Raw genomic sequence first — 25,337 nt, forward strand, 5'->3', positions numbered from 1 at the left:
ATAAGCATTACAAGATATGTTTCAAATTGACAATGGCAATTAGAAATTAAGTATAAGAAATTAAAGAGAGAAAACACCATGTTATTTCAGAATTACATTAAGGTGTACACATAAGAATGTTACTAGGCTTGCTGAAAAAGCACTTTGGATATGTGATGATTGAGTACTTCCTCACTAACATGTGCAGCGTAATAGAAAGTCTTAACAACTGCAAAATATGTTTGATTAATGTCTTGATTACTGCTGCCTGAGTTGTTAGTGAACACCAACTTTACAAGGGCTTGCATGGGGAATTCAATGTCTGTGGTCTTTGAGCTTCCAGTCCCCTAACATTATTGTTTTTAAATTTAGATAAAGAATAGAGGAGTTAGAAAGCTATGTATAAAAAGAAATTGTTTAATTCACATATGAATCGTTCAATTTTTACTCAAGTGCACTTAAGTTATAAAATTAATTTTTGGAATTTGAAGATAACTCAACCATGCTTATATATCTCATAAACTAGAATATTTGAGAAAAACTTAAATCTGGTGCAAGAAAAAAATAAGTAGCTCGTCACATTAACAACAACAAGAAGAAGAACATATTATTCACAAAATAGTGTCTGGGGATGATAGAGTGTAAAAGGGCAGTTCGATGCACTAAAACTATCACTATATGCGGTGTCCGGGGAAGGGCCCACCACAAGGGTGTATCGTACGTAGCCTTACCTTGCATTTCTGCCAGTGGCTGTTTCCAAAGCTTGAACCCGTGACCTCCTGGTCACATGGCAGCAACTTTACCAGTTTCTCCACATGGCAGCAACTTTACCAGTTACTCCAATATGAGATAGAGTGTATGCAGTCCATACTTCTACCTCAAATATGAGATAGATAGGTTGTTTTCGATGTACTCCAGGCTCAAGACAAAGACAGGCGTAATAGGATACAAGGAACTAGATAGTACCAAAACAATAGATAAAAACATAACAAAATCACTACAAAAATAATAGTATAATCGATTTATCCGAAATAACAAGACATCAATAAACTCCAAAAACAATAAACTAATTTTATAACTAAGTAATACGACACTTCGACATGTAGTCACGTTAATAACTAATTTTATATTAACATCCACATTAATACGTTATACCATTTAAAATTTTATAAAGAGCATTTTTATATCCAACCTAATGTCCGGTATCTTTCACCATGTATATGACACATCATGAATTTTTTTAAATGGGTACTTTGAAAATGTTTCCTTTTTCTTCTTTATTTTTTTAAGTGGCTGCATAGATATTATGTATAGTTGTTTGACAGCAACTTATTTTTTTATTGGGATCAAAATTAGCACTTAAACTTGGTCTACATTGGCAAATAAATACTCTATTTTTAAGTATTCACATGTAAACACTCTAACTCGTCTTCATTGTGTTAGTTGAGCACTCCAACTTACACAATGATCATCTAGACACTGTCAAATTTTATGTGCCATGTCAGAGTTGGGTGTCCGCGAGACACAATGGACTCGAGTTTAAGTATTTATTTGCTAGTTGAGACCTAATTGAGGTGTCTAAATATGCATACTCGAAGTTATATAGTGCTTACTTACCAGTTGAGATCAAGTTCTAATGTCTGTTTATATATTATGCCTTTTTTTTTTTTTTTAACGATAAGGGAATTTTCATATGCTATTTTGGAGTGCATATTGGATAAACTCCATTTCGATATAATAAACCCCAAATCATATACAACTACAGAAATAAATTACACTAGGCAATCTCGTATGATGAACTCGATCGAAAAAAACATGAAAGGTTATGATATATGAGGGGTTCTAACTTCTAACCTGGTCCTTTTGGAGATCATTAAGCATACTACATACTTCATTGGTGTGCTTGGATAGTATCTCATCACATGTCATATGGCCAGCCGAAAGATTAATTGTGTGCACTAGCAACTCTGCTCCTTCTTGGCTTGTAATAATATTTTCCTCCATCAATGACCTCAACCACTTTTTCCACTACATTCAAAAGAAAAAAACTATGAGATAAGCATTCAGTACCTTCAAACTATGACTAAAATTGTTATGACACTTTCTAACTTCACAGGAGTTATATTACTCTCAGAATTTAATTTTAGCGTATTTTTGTCATCCTTTTATGCTGAAGTAGCAACTTTATTACATAAAATGGGATCCACGTCAAAGGTGTCATGTCAGCTAAAAAGGTTGACAAAAGGTGCCACGTCAGCTAAAAAAATTGACAAAAATATACGCTAAAATTTAATTCATGGGGTAATAGAATCCCGGTGAAGTTGGAGTGTGTCGTAGCAAATTTAGCCATAGTTTGGGGATATTAGATGATTTACTCATAATAATATGATGATCATTTTGATGTTGGGCATAGGAGAGAAATCTTAGTAGTTCCATTGATTGATTATCTGAAACTTTCTTTTATCAGTTAAAGTTCAATTCTCTACCTTAATTGTACTTCTCTCTCTTTGATATCGTCATTCGGATATCAAAATTCAAACTTTTTAATATTTTAACCATGAATTTATATATATAATCTTTTAACTTTTTTGAAATAAAATCTATATATTTGGAAACTACATCAAAAAGTATTCTAAGTCATAACAACTAATATTATAATATATTTAAAGTTGCATGAAAAAGTTGTGATAAGAAAAAAAAACTCGTTTGACTCTCAAAATAGGAATAACGTCATATAAACTGAAATCAAGAGAGTTTGTAATTAATAGCATGCAAGGCAAAACTTCTAGGAAGTTAAAAGTATTTTCTTTTAACAAAAAGCGTTTATTTTAATTAAGGTAGAAATGATTTTTTCAGTAATAGTAGAAGCTGAAAAAAAAATAGTTCTTTTCCCAGAAATACTTTTGAAATTTTGGCCGAGCATAAATGGTTGATTTAATCTTGGATAAGTGTTTCTCAAATTAATTAACACAACACAAATTGTTTCTCTCTTAAAGCAGCACATTATGACAAAAAAAATACTTTTCAAAAGAAGCATATTTTAAAAGTTTTGTAGAACCGGCAATAAATGAATAAGAGTAAAACATTTAGTTTCGTCGAATGATTCAATTTGCTATGACACACTTCAACTTTACAGAGGTTCAATTACACCTCCTCCTCCCCCCCCCCCCTCCCAAACTCAATTTAATGTATTTGTGTCATCCTTTTTAGCTGACGTGACACCTTTTTAGCTGACGTGAGCCTCATTTTTATATAATAAAAATTGACATTTCAACACAAAAGGGTGTCAAAATATGTTAAAATTGAGTTCAAAGAGGTAATAGAACCTATTTTAAGTTGAAATGTATCTTAGCAACTTTAGTTATAGTTTAAGGCGTACTATATGCTTATTTCAATGAATAAAGTAAAAGATGAATCAAATGAGAATAAGATCATTAAAAAGGACCCTTCTATACTCACAACATTGTGTAGTTGGTGATGGATGTCTTTGCCTGAGTCTTCATAAGTTTCTTTTCCTAGTTGGTCCAAAAACTGATGAAGATTATTGAGAACCAGGATATCTTTTGTTTCATTACTACAACAAAAAATTAATTTGTCAATGCTAGATTAAATAACTGACCATCTAGATTAAATAGTGTGTTTATGTCAAAAATAAAACAAAATTCATCAAATATATACACATATTGAATCAAAAACATGCTTCTTCTGTTTCAAAATAGTCGTCACATGTCGCTTCTCAAAAGTCAATTTGACTAATTTTTAAAGCTAACTTAGATTGAATTTGTTCGATATTTTAGGTAGAGTATTATAAATTGCAATATTTCTCATATCAATAAGATGAAAAAACACATCTTAAAATATTGATCAAAGTTTATATCATTAGACTCTCAAAAAGAAAATAAATGTCCAATTACCCCCTGAACTATACCCAAAAAAGCTAGGACACACCTCAACTTAAAGGAGGTCCTATTACCCCCTGAACTAATTAAAAGTGTAGTTTTGACACCCTTAATGCCTACGTGGCACACACGTGTGCCTACATGAACACTTCAGTGTGTTGTGCCACGTATGTGCCACGTAGGTACTAAGAGTGTCAAAATTACACTTTTAATTAGTTCAGAGGGTAATAGGACCCCCTTTAAGTTGAAGTATGTCATATCCCTTTTGGGTATAGTTCAGGGTAATTGGGTGTTCTCTCAAAGAAAATTGTGACAAGTAATGAGAAACAAAGGGAATAGCTATGAGCCACGGTAATTATTTGTTCTAAAATCAAGAATCATAAAGTGGAAATTTTGATTCCGGCTCTGCATAAACTAATTATTTAAAGGACAAATATGGAGATAAATATATATATATATACCCTTTTTTTCTGCTCATTTCACTAGAATTCTTGTAGTCCATCAACAATTTATTCCTAGTGATCCAAGTTGTGGCCTCTTGGTTGAAGTAGGATGTAACCATCTTACATAGTATACTAGATTTAGCCCATGCAAGCCTTTGTCTTGACTTCTCTACCTCAAATATACTTGCAGCAGCTAAGAAATATGAAACTAGGACTTCCTTTTTGGATATACCAAATTGTTGGAACTTGCACTTCTCAAACCACCTATATTCATGTTATGGAGCACATTTAAAAAAAAAAAAGAAGAGTAAAACGTCTAGTACCTCCGTGAATTATAATCAAATTTGCTACTACATACGCCGATTTCGTGTGGGTCTTATTACTTTTCTAAACTAAAATTTTAGTGTATTTTTGTCATTCTTTTTAGCTGACGTGATATCTTTTGTCAACCTTTATAGCCGGCGTGGCATCTTCAACGCGGCCCACATTTTATGTAATAAAGGTGCCACGTCAGCATAAAAGGGTGACAAAAATACACTAAAATTGAGTTTGGGGGTAATAGGACCCCTGTGAAGTTGGAGTGAGTCATAGCAACTTAAAGGGCTTGATAGTTTATTGTTTAAAGGCTGAATACATTGACAATCTCTTAAACTTGCTATTCAATTTTATTTAGAAACTTGAACAATAGTTTGTTTCAACTTTCAATTGAGCACCTAAACTCATGATAAAGTGTTCATAGCTATTTGACACTTTGTTCTCAAACATCAATTAAGTAGACAAGTTAATCATTTAAAATATATCACCTCCTTTAATTATACACATTAGCTTTAATAAGTCGTAAAACTCAAGTCTGTTCAAACTGAGACCTATGTGTATAATTAAAAGATGCGGTGTATCTTATGTGGTTTACTTATTTACATAACACATGCTTGAGAACATGCACACAATTTTTTTTGAAAATCAAAGTTGGAAGTGTCTAATAGAAACAATAATTTATCATGTACTATTTATGTGCTCGGTCAATTGAAACAAATCGTAATGTGAGTATCTAAATAAAATTTAATGCGAAATTTAAGAAATTATTGATGTATTCCACCTTGTTTAGAAATTATAAGATATAGTTTCAAGTGCATGCATACTCTTGCATAATCACCCATTCAAATCTATGTTGACTTTGGCATCTGTTGTAATCTAGTTTTGCAGCTTGTAAATAAACATTGTTGCTCACATCTGGCATTCTACACAGGCAAAACATAAGCAATTGGCATATCTTATTTTATGACTGACTACAACAATGTTGCGCAAATTCTTTAAAAATATTTATGAATGTGTGGAATCCTTCAAAAATAATATATTTTTAGTGAATCCAACACGGATGCAATAACATTTGGAAAAAGGTCTGAAATATACCTAAACTTTGATGAAAATTATTGTAACACGTTTCAACTTTGCGGGGTCTTATGACCCCCTAGATCATTTATTACCGTATTTCTGTGGCATATATTTGCTTAGCTGGACTACTTCGGACTCTTACGCGCTCAGTGTGCGTGTATTCATGTAGTGATAGCGGGCAAATATATGCCACAGAAATACGACAAAATTTTTTAGGGGCCTCAAAGGACCTCCGCAAAGTTGAAACGTGTTACAATAATTTTCGTCAAAATGTTGGTATATTTCGAATTTTTTTCTCATAACATTTTTAGAAAGTCCGAGCAATTTAGGAGTATATAATTTAGCAAGTGAAAACATGAATATGGGTGTATATACCTAAACATTAATATACCTGTATATTGTCTTGCCAATCCAAAGTTCATCTGCTCCACCATACTGATCTATGTATATCCTAGATTCCACCCTAGGTAAACTAGCGTACCATGGAAATTCTAGTGCATATCTTAACTATGAACAAATATTTTAACAACATATTTAGAAGAGTGAAAAACACATCTAAAATATTTCAATTTTTTTATTTTCATATCTGAACTTTCAGGTGTGCGAGTTTTCTATTGAATTATATATCATCAACTATTTATCAAAACACACCTCAATTATTAATTATTTGAGCTTAATGCATGATTTTTTTGGTAGGAAAAAAGAATTTTTAAAAGTTTATGTGTATTTGATGAATAGTTGGTGATCATTTAAGTAGGAAACTCAAACACCCGATATTATAGCGTGATCAAAACACTTCAACCATTGTTTGAGTTTAATGCATGAACTTTTAGGTAGGAAAAAAGAATTTTAAGAGTTTATGTGTATTTTGATAAATAGTTGGTGATAGTTCAGATAAGAAACACAAACACCCGATATTATAGCGTAGAGGTAACCTACCTTATTTTTCAGGCTACTTATTCCACTTTTTTTGAACAATTACTGATAGTTATCTTTTAGGTAGTTTGTTAGCATAAATTCTTTTACACTGATGACATCATATAGAATTTAGCTGTACATATTGCTCAGACTCTCCTACGATGTCACACTCATATCAAATCCTTTAAAAATGCACTATTTTTAAAAGATCTGATATGCAGTACTGGCGGACTTTTGAACTCCCTCAATAAATATTCTGGCTCCGCCAATGCTAATATACATCACATTTTTGAAAAATTCGAGCAACTTAGAAAATTAGACTCATATTTTTCTTTTACCTCCCCAGGGATGTCCTTAGCTATAACCCATTTGTCTGTGGATTGATTGTTTGCAAGACATTGTTGCAAGAAATTGTATGAAAAATTCTTTGCCTCTTCAAGAATCTTTTCTCCTGGGAATAAAGCTTGAGAACATCTATAGAGATTAAGCATAGCTGTTAGTGACTTGTTCAATTCACCTCTTAGGCAAAAGAATTGATCACCATCTTTGAATTTGTTTAGCACATCTGTGACAAATAAGGAATTGAATTAAACACCAAGACGGGATTGCTCAAATGATAAGCATCCTCCATTTATCTCAGGGTTGTGGCTCGAGTCTTGAACCTCAAGTCACCAAAGGAGCAAAAATATGGGTTCTCCTAGGGAGAAGGTTAGTCAAAATTAAGAATTTTGTGAACTTACTAATAAGTATGTATTCCCTCTGTCCCAATTTATGTTTCATATTTATCCTTTTTTTAGTCTCTTCCAAAACCAATGTCATATTTCCTTCAAAAATAATCAAACTTTAATGAGATGTTTCATACTATACATTTGTCGGAAAAAAAGGCGGTCGCCTTAGGCCCCCAAATTTGAGGGGCCTCATTTTTTTCTAGAAATAATAGATTGCATATTTTAAAAAAAATATATTAAATGTCATTTGTAGAAAAAATTAATTTTGTATATAAAGAAATTTAGGAGTTTGATATATCTAGTCCATGAGTACTATGTCTCAAGAAATTAATATATTAATTATATTATTAATTAAAAAGGAATCATTAGAAGAAATATATAGTTTTAAAAGTAGATTTTATAAAAATAATTAATTTTTCTTAAAGTTAAGGCCTTAGTTCAATTTTAATCTTAGACCACGAATTTATTTGAGCCGCCCCTGAATCATACAAATGTCTAGTATTATTCATTTTAGACTACAATTTCTAAAGCCTTCTTTTTGATTTCGTAAACTTTGTGGTCAACACCGCTACATAAACTGAGACGGAGCGAATATATTGTACTTATTTTTCTTTGACTTGCCTGGACTAACATCAAATCCATGTAGCCTCAGTAACCTAATAGCCATGCAGGTATTATCAACATCACAAAGGTTTGAATTCCTTGCTGAAAAAAATCCAATCTCCTTGTTCCAATATCTATGGCTCAGCAACAAAATTAGACAATTGTCACATAAATTGCTCCAAAATTAAAGCACCTATTTGGCCTAAGTTATTAGAATCATCTCACTTTTAAAAGTGATTTTCAAGAAAGTATTTTTATGTGAAATAATTTGTATTTAGCTAATCAAATTAAAAAGCATTTCAGAACAAAAATCAATGTTTGATCAAGCTTTTAAAAAGTGTTTCTAAGAGTAATTTTTCAAAAAAAAATAAAATTCAAACAAGTGCTTTTGCGGAAAACTTATGTTCAATCAACATTGTTTTAAAAAAAAACACTTTTTTCTTAAAAAGAACACACACTTTTGACCTGTCATTAACTTCGATCCTGTGCAGAAAATAAAAAAGAATTAAATATATATCCCCCATGTCCAGCAAGATCATATTTCATGTCAAGTATCAATATAAATAAAAACCTATGATCATCAAATAAATTCATGCCTTACGTTATTATAATCATGTACCATAAAACTTTTATTTTTTCTTTACCTGAACACATGATCTAAAAGGCTCTTTATTTCTTCCACAAAATAATAAGAGATTCCTAGGCGTTGTAATCGATCAATTGCCCAAAGACGTGCTTGTATATCAGTTGGGTAACTACCTGGCACTAAACATATACAAGAAAAAGGTTGATTAGTTTATTTATAATTTGTCATCTATTGTTACACTTGCATTAAAAGAATATTTTTTATATATATAATTATTTGATATTCAAAATTTAATTGTAGGATTATTCATATTTATAGAGTTTGAACCTAAGCTATTTGATTAAAAATGAAGAAACATCAGTCATTCCACCACCCTTCTTAGTGGTACATTAAAAGATGAGTTGTTTTATGAGCTTATAGTGTAAAAGAAGGTCACTCAGTTTATGGTATAGTTATTGGTAAAATTATCAAACTTGCTCTAATCATAAAATCACTCAACTTTCACTCATTTTTCAACAAAAAAATAAAAATTTAATTTTAAATTAGAGCAGACCTTATTGAACAACGCAAAATTATAAAAATTAACTATAAAATCCCTCCTTTTCAATTTCTCTATATTTTTTTCATCATTATTTGATATGAAATTTAAGAACACCTAAAAAAAAATTATATAATTTTAAATTAAATATATTTAGAATGTTTAAATATACCCTTCAATCTTATAGTCTTAAACATGTTATTTGAAAAAAAAAAAATTATAATTAAAAAGTTGTGCAGAAAAAGAAAGAGACATTCTTTTCTAAATGAATTAAAAAAGAAAAGAAATTAAAATGATGAGAGTTAAATACAGTAATAGTGCAATGTTTTTTTATATAATCAGGTATAACGTGTACTACTACTTTAATTTGCTTCAGTTACGCCGAGGTTCTTTCGGAAGCAACCTCTTTATCTCTATGAGGTTGTGGTACCGTTTACGTACACTTTGTGAAATTTCACCGGATATATTATTGTGATAGTAGTATGCGCGCACAAAAAAAAAATAGTATGTATAAATTAATTTAGGCAAAAAGAATATTGTACCTCCTCCATTGCACTTTTCAACAACATTTTTAAGAAATTTGAAGCACTTATCATCATTTGTTTCCATAAATGCAATGGCAGTAGATGAAGGACATGTTAAGAATGAGCCATCCTCCATTTGAAGCTTCAAAAGCCTTGGCCAGTCCAAGTTCCTTAATCCTTCTAATGAAAACAACATTGTTGTTGGAATGGTATGGATGACATCTTTAGGTATTCTGCAAATTTATAAATGTATGAATAAATTCAGAGTATAGAGCGCTTGATCTGCCAATAGACCCTTTCACTTTTATAAATAAAAATATGTTTATCTTAAAAATTTAAGGAAAAATATTTTTGGATTAATGAAAACACACAGGAAATCTTAGTAGTTCAATTGATTGGCTATCGGAACTCTCAAACCTTGTTGGTGAAGATTCTTCCTCATTACTCCTTTCCCTACCTCTACTTTTTTATTTTTATTTTTAAAAAGAGATCAATGAAAACACACCACGCATTCCCAAGTTAACCCACCCCCTTGCACTATCCACCCACCTATACCTGCTTGCCTCCACCTACCCCCAATCCTCGAGCCCCAACCCTAGCCTACCTCGAGACAGGTCCCGAGTCCCAATTCGGGATTGAGCATCGGGTTCTGAATCGAGGATGGATCAGGGTTCGGGTCCCCGGTACCAGGGGCTAGATTAGGAATCTGGTCTCATCCTAGGTCGGGGTAGGGATTCAGGAGTTGAGTCTCGTCCTAGATCGGAATTAGGAGTTGGGTCCCGAGTCTCAGATCGAGATCGAGCATCAGGTTATTCTAGATGGAGATTGGGAGTTGTATCCAGGGTCGAGGTCAAATCTTAGTTCCCAGGTCAGAAGTACTTGGTCCCCTAATCGAGGTCAGAAGTCCAATCCCACGAGTTTGTGGTCTCAGATTGTAGTCGAGGTCGAGGTCAAAAGTCGAATCCCGAATCGATCACCTTCTCTCAAACGTGACAAGAAGTTAATTCGAAAATTTTCATATTATGACAAAAGAGTAGTAGTAATAATTTTACCTTGTAAACTTTACTTCTCTCCTTGCATAAATATCCTTTAAGACAAGTGCATCATATGGAATGTCAATGTCCAATTGTTGAGCTTTCTCAAGTAGTGCAGGAAACACGAATTCAAATCCACAAGTCATGTTTTCAATTTCTCCTGTCTCTAGCTTTCTTAAGTTCTCTTTGATAAACATCACTCCTAAAGAACAAGAATGGAACATGTCAACCAAAAAATACAAAAAAAAATTCAAATTCTTTTGATAGTTCATCAATCTAAATGTCCTATACATAATTTGATAGTAGTATAAATTTGTTTTTATATCAATATTATACGGTTAAACCTATTTATAACATTTTTGTTTATTTTGATCGTACTTTTTTACTGTTATAGCGAAATGTTGTTAACATATGGCGCAACATACATGAAAGATCAGTTCCATGTACAAAAAATATGATTGTTATAGTGAAATATTATTATGAAGAGGTCTGATTATATAACTTAAAATAAAATAGAAAGAAATAACAAATAAAAATATATTAAATAAGTATAAAATGTAAGACATAAGGGGGTAAATATATCCCTCAACTTTGCAATTTAAAGCGAACAAGTTTCTAGTTTATAAGTGTGTATATATACCCTCATCGTCTAATAAATGATGCATATTTATCCTATTTCATTAACAAACTTATAATAGCAGAATATAAAAAGTTCCAAATTGAATTTTAGATTCCAAAAATGTTATGTGGCTTTAAAAAATTACCTCCCTATCCAAATCCGACCCAAATGAAAAAGTGAAAGACAATCCCTCTTCCACTCAGTCGTAAAATAGGTTTGGATAGGATTTGAATTAAAGAATGATTAAGTTTTTTGTAGCAAGGTTAAAAAAAAAAGAGAGGTAATTTTTTAAACCCACCCGACATTTTTAACTAAAAAAAATAATTTTAGATTTTGTTTAATTCACTCAAAAAGTGTATATATGTATCATTTGTTAGACAACGAAAGTATATATGTCAAAGGACATATGTGCACCACTTTCTTAAACAGAGATTATATATATTCGCTCTAAATCGCAAAGTTAAAAGGATATTTTTACCCTTTTTCCCAAGATATTATATTGATGAAGAAATTATACATATATATATATATATAAGTTATAAGTTCACCTTTGTTTCTTTTTGGAAGGCAAGTGTTCCATAAGGTCAATGCAACCACACATGCTAGCGTGTTCAAGAGCCTATCATATATGCAAAATACAAGCTCTTCTCCCCATGAACCATCAGCAAGTTGATTGTCAACAATCCATTGAAGACAAGATGGAAATAGTGGCCTCTTACTTGTAATAATTCCATTAATATTAGTAGTATTAGTATAATCTTGAATAAATGAAACCCAAGCTGTGTCATAAGGTGATACACTTGACCTTCCATCTCCCATTGAACTCAACATATGTTTGATCTCTTCACTCAAATTCTTCATCTGCATTTATGTATATATAATTTGAGATAAGCATCTAGTATCACCCCGATCTATGGCCAAAATTGCTACGACACACTCCACTCGAATTATGGCCAAAGTTGCTACGATATACGTCAAATTTACAATGGTCCTATTAACCTCCTACCCTCCCTCCGAATTCAATTTTAGCATATTTTTGTCACCTTTTTGTGCAGATGTGGTATTTTAATTACATAAAATGGGGTCCACATCAGCTAAAAAGGATGACAAAAATATGCTAAAATTTAATTCAGGATAATAGAAACTCTGTGAAATTGAAATGTATCATAACAAATTTGATCATAATTCAGGGGTACTAGGTGCTTTACTCATACAATTTCATTTAACAAATGAAGTAGTACTTTTTGTGATGTTTAGAGTCAATCGTCACTCAACTATTCGATAATATATGGTAAAGTCATGTTTATAACCAAAAAAAAAATAAATTATTTAATTATTGCTGTATACACCTAATTTTGTCCTCCCAAAATTGAATTTTTATCTTAGCTTACCTTACTATATACCCTCACCCATGTGATTATACCCCACAAAAATATAAAAATAACAAAAATTCAAAAAATTCCTAATTTTATCCTAACAAACTTTATTCTAATCCTAACAACCTTACCACCCCACCCTCTACCTATCTACCATACCCCTACCCCACGTGACCCCTCCTTTTTCTTGGCCAAAAGAAATATACACAGGGGGGATCCCACATTAAGAGGGAATTCCATTTTCTTGGTTTTCGGCTCCTAGACTCCATTCTTTTTTCCTTTTCTTGCTCCAAGAGCACACCTCACAGCATATATACACGCACAATATCCACGGCAAAAGAGACATAATCACCCACTCATAATTGACGGGATTCTTCCCTTTTCTTCTTGCCAATACCATACACAAAATCACTGGCAAGAAACACTCATACACGCACATGATACACATAGCCACATAGTGAGAGACGGCGAGAGAGGGAGAGATCCGCGATTGAAATTGAGGGAGAAGAGAGTGGCGGTTACTGTTCTGGCGACAATCTCGTTGGAAACGCGCCAAAGCCATTACAAATCTGGTCAAAGCCATCGAAAAACATCACTAGCCCCGGTTTACGACCAAAACAGCATCGGCTCGACCCCATAATCAGACAAAATCGACCAAGTTTGATCCATTTCAGTCCGATTTCGGTGAAGTTCGTTGGAAAACGGTTGAAACTGTGACTGGTATGCGAATTCCGGTACGGTTTTCTTGTTGCTTCGCAATTTGATTCGGGTTTGTGCTGTGGCAATTTCTGTCGCGAGTTCATCGGTAGTCGTTGTTGGCTTAGGAATTTAGGTTTCAGTTTGTCATAACCCATTCATTGAATTCCGTTTCGTGTCTCAGTTCTTCGATACCGAGCTTGGATTTCATAGCTGTTGAGGTTTTCCTATTCGGGGTCTCGGATTCGGGTTCCTTTAATTCTATATTATCTACGAAATCGATTCTTTGAAGGTCCATCTCTTAACTTTGCTCTTTCATTTTCTCGAATTTTGGTTAATGTTGTGATTTTATGGTGTGGTTTTGAATACTTTGAGCAAAAATATTGATTGTTGTTGTGGATGACTCGTGTGCTTAGTTTGAATCTTCGTTGGGTGTATGTATTGGATGTTGGTTTCGGATTTTGAAAAGTGTTGGATGTTGTGTTAATCATTGGTTGAGAATGAATCGGGACGGGGATCGAAAATTGGTAAAAAGTGAATATTATGGTATTTTGATTTATGATTGATGTTGAATGTGATATGTCGTCGAGCGGGCAGACAAACATTAGGCCGAGTAGGTAAATTTAGAATGGGGGGATTATTGGAATGTTTGAAATATTTGTTGAATGTCTTGTTTGCCGCATTTGAAAAGTGTATTTATTTGGCCGGGGAATGCCTCGAGGTATTTGTATTTATTCACCGGGAAATGTCCCGACGTACTATGTTGGCGGAAGATGATCGAGATGAAGGCCCGAGGCATCGGGTGAAGCATTGGACCTTAGTCTAGGACTAGCTTAGAATAGGATTTATATTTTTCGCATTTTTCTATTTTTGGATTGTAATAATTGGACTGAACACTATAATTTTGGATTTGTTTGTTTGTTTGATTGGTTTGTATGTTTTTGTGTGGTTTATACACTCTTAGTGTCAAATTAGCCGATATTGCTCCACCAAGCGATCGTGGTCAAACCACGGGATCGAGGGGTGCCTAACACCTTCCCCTCGGTCAACAGAATTCCTTAGCCGGAATCTCTGTTCGCAAACCAGTTTTAAAGAGTCAAACCATTTCGAAAAGAATTTTCCAAAAGTGACTTGGCACACCGGATTATGCCAAGTGACGACTCTGAATTTAATTATAAAAAAATCCTTTTCGGAACAGAATTTTCATTTTTTGTCACTTCATAATAAAACCCTTTCGAACCCAATACATAATCTTTTTTTTTCGGTTGAAAAAGGGGTGTGACAATTGCATTAAAAAGAAAACTATGATATAGCATTCAAAATGTTACTTAACAAATTAGAGGGCAAAATAAGTATTTGTTCTGTTGAGAGAGCACAAAGAAACATAGCTTTACTAAAAATTTACGTCAACTCGATTTATACACCAATATCATGATTAAGTGATTAGATTAAGTAAAATACTTGTTAATTAATTATGGCTAAGTAACATAAACTCTAAATTTAAACATATGTCATGCATGTATTGGCCGGCTTGATGTATACACCCAGTGCATTGTAAGTTTTAACTGGTAATTTGGGATAATTGAGAGACCATTTCAGTAATAAACTCTGATATTTCACTTAAAGATAGAAAGGAAACAAACAAGATAAGGCTTTTAGGTATGTTTGGTACGATTACTGCTAATTTTTTCTTTATAAAAAAAAGAACTATTAATTATGTGGTTTTAAACTTGTTATATAGAAGGTTAAAATTAAAGAGTTGTTCAAAAAAATAGATATTCTTTTTAGGGGTTAAGAAAAGGTTACACAAATAAATTAAAACTGATCTGAATATTTTGTTACAAACATGAAGAAAGTCAAACTAATAGGGAATTAAATTTCGTAATACCTGAATATTCTTCTCTTCATTGTTGTTTAATAAATGATCAGAATCTGTCTCAGTTATGTTACCTGCAAATTAATGTTTTTTTAAGAAAAGAGTTTGTGGCATGTCAAATGAATAATGCTATTTTTTTTTTTTAATAATTTGATATTCGAAATTCACAGCATGTTGATCTAGATTCGTATCGAAATGAATACTAATGCAGATACGTAATTTTATTTCTTCCCGAAAGTATTTTTACCATTTTTATCCTGTCTTACTACATGTCCTCACCCAAATGATTATATCCCACAAAAATACAAAAAGATAACAAACACACTAACAAACCTAATCCCCAACTATTCTTTTGGTAATAAAATTAACCACTCCTCCTATCAATTTTGGACAACACATCACCACACCATCCCCTACTCACCACTCCATATCCTACCCCCACATACCCCTATACCCCTAGGTTCTCTCCCTTCACTTTTTATTCTTCCTCCTCCAACAGAATTCAGGAACAGAAAGAGAATATATACTCAGAACATAACTGGAATATAGGGACTCCTCCATCACCATATTCACATACACGCACACAGTAGCACAGACAACCACCGTCATTCATACACACAGAAAAATGCGATACACGCACAGAATTGAGAGAAAATCAACGACTACACACTAGAAAAGGGAGAGAGATTTAAGAGGGGAGAGAGATCGGAGACAAAGAGAGAGATCGTAGACCAGCGAGTCCTCGCCTGGAGGTCGCTGGAAAAAAGGGTCATCGCCGGCGGAAACATGTCAAAACCGACCCACATCTGTTCAAACCCATCGGAAAACATTAGTTCCTCGTCGCAAACGGTAAAACAGCGATCGAATCCACAAAAATTTGAGTCGTTTCACCTTATTCCGGCCGAATTTCATCGGAAAATGATAAAAAATTGAAATGGGTCAGTCGAATCGTTCGGGTTAGTTTAGATTTTGGGGTTTTGTTTGTGTTGCGAGTTCGTTGTTGAGAATTTTGACGGGTTTCGGTCAGTTCATCACCATAAAAAATCATATTTGATTTATTGAGGTCTAATTCTACTTCCTCAGTCCTTTTATTTCATTATTTATTTTACTTGATGCATTGAATTGAACATGGTATGAATTATTGTTATTGCGATTCTGTGATTAATTTTGTGATTATGGACTGCATGTTGAAATGATACCTTATTTGTGATTAAACGAATTTGGAAAGGGAATGGAGAAATTGATAAAAAAGTTAGTATTGTTTGATTTAGTTAATTGATAGATGCTCATGAATTCGGTAGTATCATGATAAGACCATCAAAAGCTGGGTAGGCAAATACTAGGCTTGGGTAGGCAAATTTAGAACTTGTGGTATTGTGGAATGTTTGAAATAACTGTTGAATGGTTTTGTTTACCGTATTTGGATCAATTGTATTCATTTAGCCGGGGAATGCCCCGAGGCCATTTGTATTTATTTACCGGGGAATGCTCCGACGTACTATCACTCATGATTGAAAAGAAGTGAATCATAGTTTAGGATTTTGAAAAAAAAGGAGAAAGAATAAGGATTCAAAGCCCTTGCTCTGATACTATGAATGAAAACAACAATTGAGAAGAAAAAATTTATTTCGTATTTCACTGTGTCTGTATAAATCTGTACAGGGTAGTCTATATAGGTGAAAAACTCTAACCTACTCTAATAAAATTTTATACTTGGCCTAATGTTATTGGTTGTTGCCTGTACAAATTTATTCTGCATAATCTTTTGTGCAAGGAAAATTATATATACAAGAAAAGAATATATACAGGGAATTCTTAAGAGGATTTTGTGGAATTACGTTAGTTGAGAAAATTATGCCTATTCTCTTGCAAAGCTCCAAATGTCCAGGGCAATTTGGTCTTTTTCTAAATCGTCTTCATTTTCTTTCATCCTCTTTCTTCTTTTCTCTTGTTTGTTGATGGTAATCGGAAAAGCAATCAGAAAAATTATTTTCACCAACAAGCTCAAATATGAAAGTTTTTTCAAATCAACTTAAATCTTATTTAAACTTCCTCAATTATGAGATTTAAATTTGTCAAAAGATCCACTACAAAATTCAATAACAACAACTTGAAATAAATTACTTCTTCAAAATATTCAATTTTTCAAAGCCATATATTACGTTTTAGCTGATTTTGATCAGCCTATTGAGCAAAGTCTACGTTGATGGTATAGTTTGAGGTAGATTTAAGATTCAAATATATAAATTTGACCGGTGGAAACAGATTGAGGATTTTCAGTAAAAGGGTTCGAAAAAAAATAGTAATTGAAATTTGAATTTGGAACCTCAAGGCGATTTTTGAATTCACTCAACCAATAAGCCTACTTCTAATCTTATTTTAAAGAGGTTCGAAATCTATAATGTACATAACTTTTTTTTTTTAAAAATACCTTTTAAATATAGTGTAGTGTTTTTACCAAAGGATTCACCGTCTGGATTCCGTTGCAACATTTATATTATAATTATATTTGTAAAGAAAGTGAAGAAATTTAATTATATATTATTTTCTCTTGTCTAACATGATAAAAGTATACATCAAGATTGAAGATTAGGGGGCTTGAGAGAGTAGAGGGGGTGTGGATAGTATGTGGGAGATGACTTCCAGTTGCATTAGGGAGACTGCCAGAGAGGTGTTGGGTGTCTCGAGAGGTCGATCTGGCAAGCATCGAGCAGACTGGTGGTGGAACAAAGAGGTTAAGAGAAAGATGGAGTTTAAGAAGGTGGCTTATGCTAAGTTAGTTGAGAGAAAGGATGATCAGGAAAGGTAGATGAATAAGGAGGAGTATAAGGTAGCTAAAAGGGAGGCCAAGGTAGAGGTTACGCAGGCTAAGACCGCAACTTTTGAAAGCTTATATGCAGTTTTAGAGGAGAAAGGCGGAGATAAGAAGTTGTATAGGCTTGCCAAGTCCAGGGAGCAGAGGGCTCGTGACCTTAACCAAGTGAAGTGCCTCAAAGAAGAGGATGGTACAACGTGGGTTGAGGATACGCTCATTAGGGAGATGTGGCAGTCCTATTTTCATAAATTTTTGAATGGTGAGGGGGACAAAGGTTTCGTGTTTGGGGACTTGGAGAAATCTTAGGAGTGTTGCAATTTTGGTTATTATAGGCGTATCAAGGTCGAGAAGGTCAAGGGAGCTATTCGCAAGATACGGCAAGGTAAGGCGACGGGGCCAGACGAGATTCTAGTAGATTTTTGGAAGACTACTAGCAGAGCAGGTTTGGAGTGGTTGGTAAGGTTGTTTAACATTATTTTTAAGGAAGCAAAGATGCCTGAAGCGTGAAGATAGAGTACGATGATTCCAGTGTATAATAATAAGGAAGACATACAGAGTTGCAACAACTATAGAAGTATTAAGTTGTTGAGTCATACTATGAATATTTGGAAAGGGTGGTAGAGTTGAGGATGAGAAAGATCGTGATAATCTCTGAGAATCAGTTCAATTTCATGCCTGGTCACTCGACTACTGATGCCATTCATCTTGTGAGGAGATTAGTGAAGCAGTTTCGGGAGAGATGGTGTTTATTGATCTTGAGAAGGTATACGACAAAGCTCCCAGGGAGATTCTGGGGAGGTGCTTGGAGGCTAGAGAGGTGCCCGTGGTATACACTAGGTCGATTTAGGATATGTATGATGGTGCAAAGACTCATGTGACGACGGTAGGTGGAGATTCGAAGTACTTTCCAGTTTTGATAGGGTTGCACCAGGGATCAACTCTTAGTTTGTTTTTATTTTCCTTGGTAATGGATATTTTGACGTGACATATTCGAGGGGAGGTGCCTTGGTGTATGTTATTTACAGATGATGTGCTACAAATTGACGAGATTTGGGGTGGAGTTAATGATAAGTTGGAGATTTGGAGACAACCGCTTGAGTCTAAAGGATTTCGGTTAAGTAGAACCATGACAGAGTACTTGGAGTGTAAGTCAGTGATGTGTCGCAGGAGGATGGAGTGGTCGTGGAGCTAGACTCTCAGGCCATTCAGAAGAGGGAGAGTTTCAAGTATTTGGGGTCTATGATTCAGGGGAATAGTGAGATTAACGAGGATGTCACCCATCGATTGGGGCAGGAAAGTTGAAATGGAGGCTCGCTTCGGGAGTTCTATGTGATAAGAAGGTGCCCCCGAAGCTTAAAGGTAAGTTCTATAGAGTGGTAGTCCAACTGACTATGTTGTATGGAGCGGAGTGTTGGCCAGTTAAGAACTCCTACACCCAAAAGTTGAAGGTGGCAAAGATGCGAATGTTGTGATGGATGTGTGGACATACTAGGAAAGATAGAGTAAGAAATGAGATTATTTGGAATAAGGTGGGAGTTTCCTCGGTGGAGGACAAGATACGAGAAGTGAGGTTACGTTGGTTTGTGCACGTGATGATGAGGGGCTCTATGCTCCAGTGCGGAGGTGCAAGACACTACTATGGATGATTTTAGGTGGGGTAGAGGTAGACCGAAGAAATATTGGAGGGAGGTAATTAGGCATGATATGGAGCAGTTACATCTTACGGAGGACATGAACCTTGATAGAAAGACGTGGAGGACGCAAATTAGGGTAGAGGGTTAGGGGGTTGGAGTGCGTCGGTAATAGTAGGGGAGCGATCTTTTGTGTCTAGAGTTTCTTATTCGTACTGTTGTGGTTGTAGTATTATCGTGTGGCTATTTGCATACCGTACTAGTTTATATGCACTTATCTTTGGTGTTTGTTAGACTGTTAGTTTATTTTGCGTACCGTACTAGTTTACATGCACTTACCTCTTGTGTTTGGTATACTGTTATCGGTCCTAAGCTGGGAGTCTTTCGAAAACAGCCTCTCTACTTCTTCTGAGTTAGTGGTATGGTCTGCGTACACTCTACCCTCCCCATACCCCCACTATGTGGGAATACACTGGGTATGTTATTGTTGTTGTAGATTCAATAGTAGGTTACAATTAACTATGAAAATTCACACGATATAGAGTTATTATTGTCCACTTAGAAATGATGATGTGAAGAACTCTTACTAATATCTTTTAGAAAAAAAGAAGCATACAAGGTATACAAAATATATGAACATGATATACTGAGCTATTTAGCAATGATATACTTATTATACATATATATGTAAATGAATGACGATTAAAAATTTTATTTATAAAATTAAGGCACATGAAAATACAACAATAGACGGAAAGTAGTAATATATACGATAAAAGTAATATATATCTTAAATATATATGTATTGTATCCTATAATTTTTGTATGGAACTGATTATTGATAAGGAAGTAAAGTAACATACGTATAAGGATACGTAGAGTAAAAAAAATAATATATATATATATATATATAGAGAGAGAGAGAGAGAGGCACATATATCTATGGGAAAAAGACATGAAATGACCATTTTCAAAAAAAATGGTTCATAATTGAAATGGTGGATATGCTGTAGCCAGTCGGCTAAAGTAATTCCCTTTTTTAGCCATTTGGCCTAATTGGGCACATGCAGTCTCTATACTCAATTGATACACTTTTATACCGCATTGATACACTTTTATACTATATTGATACACTTTTTTTTTCTTTTTTAAAAAAAGGAAATTCTAAGCAAGCACATGCATTCCCTATACCCAATTAATACTTTTTATACTACATTAATACACTTTTATACTACATTAATATACTTTTATACTACATTGATACACTTTGATACCGCATTGATACACTTTTATACTAGATTGTCAATTTCAAATGAATCACTTCCCAATGACTTTTTCCGGTTCTCATTTGTCGGTATTATCAAATGGTAACTTCTTTTTGACACATAATGGTGCCCCCATCCTTCAACAATCAAAAAAAAAAAAAATACTCCATGACAATAAACAAAAAAGTACCACAAAAATTGAGTGTTCATTTTGCTTTATCAGTGAATTTGTAGTGATCGCAGAAAGGATGAAGAGAAAGTTGAGTAGTTTCTTCAATGGTGTAGAGTGGGAAAACTGCACCAGTTGAATTGGAAATCAACCAAGTAGATCAAATTGAAAAACCAAAGAGCGTAATCTTCAATAGTAGTAAATTCTTGAAGGAACATTCCAATGTTGTCACATATTTTTTGCTGAAAAATATGTGTATTTGTACATTTTGGTGATGGCTTTTCTGTTTTTTTTTTTCATTTTTTCTGTTATTTTTTTGTTGAATTTGGCAAAGATTTAAATTTTGGTATTTGAGATTGGGAATTGGGGTGAAATTGATTGAATTTTGGTGGGTTGAATTTTATTTTATTTTTCTAATTTCTATGTGAAATCCATTATATGGTTAGAATGAAGAAAATTGGGGAGAAGAAGATGCTAATGACGAGAGGCTATTTACCGGGTTTATAATCTGATTCGCGAGTGGCTATTTACCAGTATTATAAATTTGGGTGCTAATTTCATAGAATTAGTTTATTTTAGGTGTTATTTTTGTCCTTTTCCCTATATCTATATACCTCATATTTGGGCCTGTTCATTAAATATTAATGATAGCATCCAGTCTAGCCCACTTGTATTAAAATTGACCGGCTTCAATGTGAATCAAGAAAATACTTATGATGGAAGAAAAACTCAAGAATGAGCCCAAGAATTATGGAGAAGCATGGACTAAGTACATATTTGAAATAGACCATCATTGGGCCAAACATCTACAAATAGGTTAAAGATTTGGGCCTCTAAATGTATAAGAATAGGGAAAAGGACATGATTTGACCTTTTTAAAAATAATTGGCCCATGTTTGGGCCCTTGGACATTCGTAGTCTGTCGGTCTAAATAAATTTTATATTATGGTCATTTCATTATTGAGTTATTTTAGTTCAAATACAGTTCATATACCATATTGATATAATCCATATACCATCCTGATACAGTTCATAAAAATAGTAATAAAGCAACGAATTTATGGATAAAAATTGTATCATTATTATATAGAATATGCATTTTTAATATTTTGTGCATATAATTTGTATTATTATTGTACAAATTATTGTATTATTATATATATATATATATATATATATATATATATATATAAGAGCATGTAGAAATTGTATCTTTGTTGTATAGAATACATATATGTATCAAAATTTGTATCAATATTGTATAAAGTTGCCAACAAATGGCTAAAAAATGAAATTAAAATTCAGTGGCCATTTTCGTGTCAGTAATTTCATCCAAAATGCTATTTATGTCATTTCCCCTTATAATAATGCAAATAAAAAAAAAACAGAAAGTTTATTCAACCTTCCAGTTATGGAGCCAAACATTTTCGAAAATTAAAGCGAAGTAAACATCTAAATAATATTATGTCATCTCTAAATCTCCTACAAGTATCTAATCATGTGTAATTAAGTACATATAAGATTCTCATGGTCAACTATTAGACACTATTAAATTAGACAATATTGTTTTTTTCTGTCCACTAACACTAACTAAATGGTCTAAATTTTAAATGAACATAAGTAACAACTCCCAACTCACGCTAAGTAACAATCTTTGCTATTTTGCAAAGTTGTCGATCGACCTCTGGGGATTCATTCAGAATCTCGTGAATACAAACGAATTATGTTATTAGAGTAAACTCAATATTTTATACACGATGACAATGTCAGATTTAAAAAAAAAAAACGTTTGTAACAAATTAGCCCACAATATTTTTTTAAGGTAAATTTCACTACTTTTCAAATGGAGGGTTGAAATGCAAACTAAATGTTTCGAACTCAAAGCAATTCCGTTTCTAATCCAAATTCGACATTTTAGATCTAATGAAACTATCCAAATTGTCATCCAACACTCGGAAGATCAAATATTGTGAAGTCAATTATAGGAATTTCAAAACCTCTGAAAATCTCTCACTCTCTCAAAACACTTCCGAAGACATTGAGAACCGTATCAACCATCTCCACAGCCCAACATAAACATGCACCAACCATGGAGAAGACAAAGTGGTCAAAATCACATAAAAGGTAAAATTTCGAAAATCACATCATTACACTGCACAACCTACATTATGAACTGTTGGAAATTTTAATCCTATCAGCGTCCCTTCTTCAAAGTAAATTGACATTTGATAGAGTTATATCACCACAAGAAAAAAACTTATAAAAAATAAAAAATTAAGGGTTAGCGAAAGATTTGAGATCCAAGCCCAATTATCAATTAGTTAAATACGACTTGAAATTAGACAAAATAATTTCGACTTATTGTGTATGTGCTTTATCTTTGCTTTCTCATCTCTCTTTCTAGTTATCCTTCTTATGTTCCTCTAGTACTTTCTCGTTAATGGTTGATTTAGTATTTGTCTTTCAGTAAAATTTCGTTCAATGATTATAATATGCATCAACATTTGTGTGTTGGAAATCAGTTTGTTTCACGGTCCCTAATAACCTAAACTGAGTGGGACAAATGAACACGCTTGAGCCTCTCAAAAAATTAAAAGTAAAATAAAGAACTTTAATTAAAACTTACTCCCAAATGAAAAAGATCATATTTATCCTTATACTCCTAGAAAAAGGTTATATTTATTACTCTCAGTTATTCTATCTGCTTTGGTGTGTCTTTAAACTGAAATGAAAGCCATCCATTTTTGTGAATGAACTTATCAAATTTTGAACCAACCAAATTACATGTTGCAACATCAATTTACAGAATGTGTTGCACTACCATTCTGTAAGGAAAAATGTCTTTTAAGTCTTGAATGGGGGATTGGTGACATTAACCAATTTAAAGGGTCAAACATAATTAAAAATCTTGATCAGGTTAATTGTGGACTTGATTAATATTTTTTAAACTTTTTAATCTTTTCAAAAATACAAATTAACCCACACTCACAAAACTTTCCTTCCTCTGCAAATCAATCTCTCTCTCTTCTCTCTTTCTCTCGATAGTTTCTCTCTCTAACTTCTCCCGACCAACAACTTTTCAAATTTCTCCCTTCAATCTTGTGCAACTTCAACCTCTGGCAACAAATAGTTTTGAGTTCGTGCCTGTTCTTTTTTGATTTTCATCCGTCATTGGATGTGACAACATTCTTCGGCGACCACAACTTCTAGTTCTTCATCGTTTCTTTTTGATTTTCACATGTAAAAAATTAGGGCTTTTAAGTTATGACGAAAATGAGGAACTTGATTTGTTGGTGTTTGTTATTTTTTTATGTTTTTTGTTAGTTTTTTTAATGTTTGTTATTTTTTAGTTGAATTTCTCATCTGGATATATCTGCTACTGCTGTTTTTTATGGATAAAACATGCAACGTGAATCCAACATATGAGTATTTGTAATAACATATATGACTAATCTGTTGCACAGATTAGTAATCTGTTGCAACATATATGACTAATCTGTTGCAACAAATGAGTAATCTGTTGCAACATATATGACTAATCTGTTGCAAAAGATTACTCATCTATTGGATTCGTTTTATAGTGTTGTAATATGAATCCAACATATGGGTCATCTGTTGCAACAGATTAGTCATATATTGCAACAAATTACTCACTTGTTGCAATAGATGACTCATATGTTGGATTTATGTTGCAGATCTATCTATTGTAGCAGTAGCCGATACACCAAATAAGAAATTCAACAAAATTATAATTTTACTTACAAAATAAGCTATGAAGTAATGTCCAAGTGATATACAAACAAAATTTGACCTAAATATTTTTTTTTAAATTTCAACAGGGACACAACGAATAAGTAAAACGCATGAAAAATTTTATGAAACAGGTAAAGAAGACAAAAATAATATACAATACATCAAATGCAAAAGGATCAAGGGGACAAACGTTTGAGTTCTTCTAAAAACGTTTAAGTTCCCTAATATTTTAATTGCTCTCTAATAGTTGACCCATCTGTTACAACTGATTTTCTATCTGTTTGATAATTTCCTATAAACACCTAATTTTTGACCCAAACCTAATGTTTTTATACCATTTTAATGTTCAATTATTTTTTTTTATTTTAGGCATTTTAAATTTATCTTATTTTTTGAGGTTTGCTAAAAATTTTGAAAACTACAAAAATAGAGTCACATTTTAAATAAGTTTTTATTTTATTGTTTATTTATTTATTTATTTATTTATTTATTT

At 33.0% G+C, this 25,337-nt stretch overlaps 1 protein-coding gene and 1 long non-coding RNA gene across 2 annotated transcripts; one reads left to right on the forward strand and one right to left on the reverse strand.

Moving 5' to 3' along the window:
• Positions 1-122: 122 nt before the first annotated feature.
• Positions 123-12,130, reverse strand: LOC107862827 (copal-8-ol diphosphate hydratase, chloroplastic-like). The gene is made up of 8 exons (XM_047413342.1): positions 11,812-12,130; positions 10,663-10,846; positions 9,629-9,843; positions 8,607-8,727; positions 7,981-8,096; positions 6,970-7,196; positions 1,834-2,007; positions 123-326 (listed from the first exon to the last, which is right to left on the reverse strand). The coding sequence occupies exons 1-8, from the start codon at positions 12,128-12,130 to the stop codon at positions 123-125; spliced, it is 1,560 nt and encodes a 519-aa protein (XP_047269298.1).
• A 562-nt stretch (positions 12,131-12,692) lies between these two features.
• On the forward strand, positions 12,693-14,292 carry LOC124889490. The gene is made up of 2 exons (XR_007048522.1): positions 12,693-13,373; positions 13,520-14,292. It is a non-coding gene; the product is annotated as an uncharacterized LOC124889490 (long non-coding RNA).
• Positions 14,293-25,337: the final 11,045 nt, after the last annotated feature.

The sequence above is a fragment of the Capsicum annuum genome, chromosome 1 (genome assembly GCF_002878395.1).
Source record: "Capsicum annuum cultivar UCD-10X-F1 chromosome 1, UCD10Xv1.1, whole genome shotgun sequence".
In the NCBI taxonomy this organism is placed as follows: domain Eukaryota; kingdom Viridiplantae; phylum Streptophyta; class Magnoliopsida; order Solanales; family Solanaceae; genus Capsicum; species Capsicum annuum.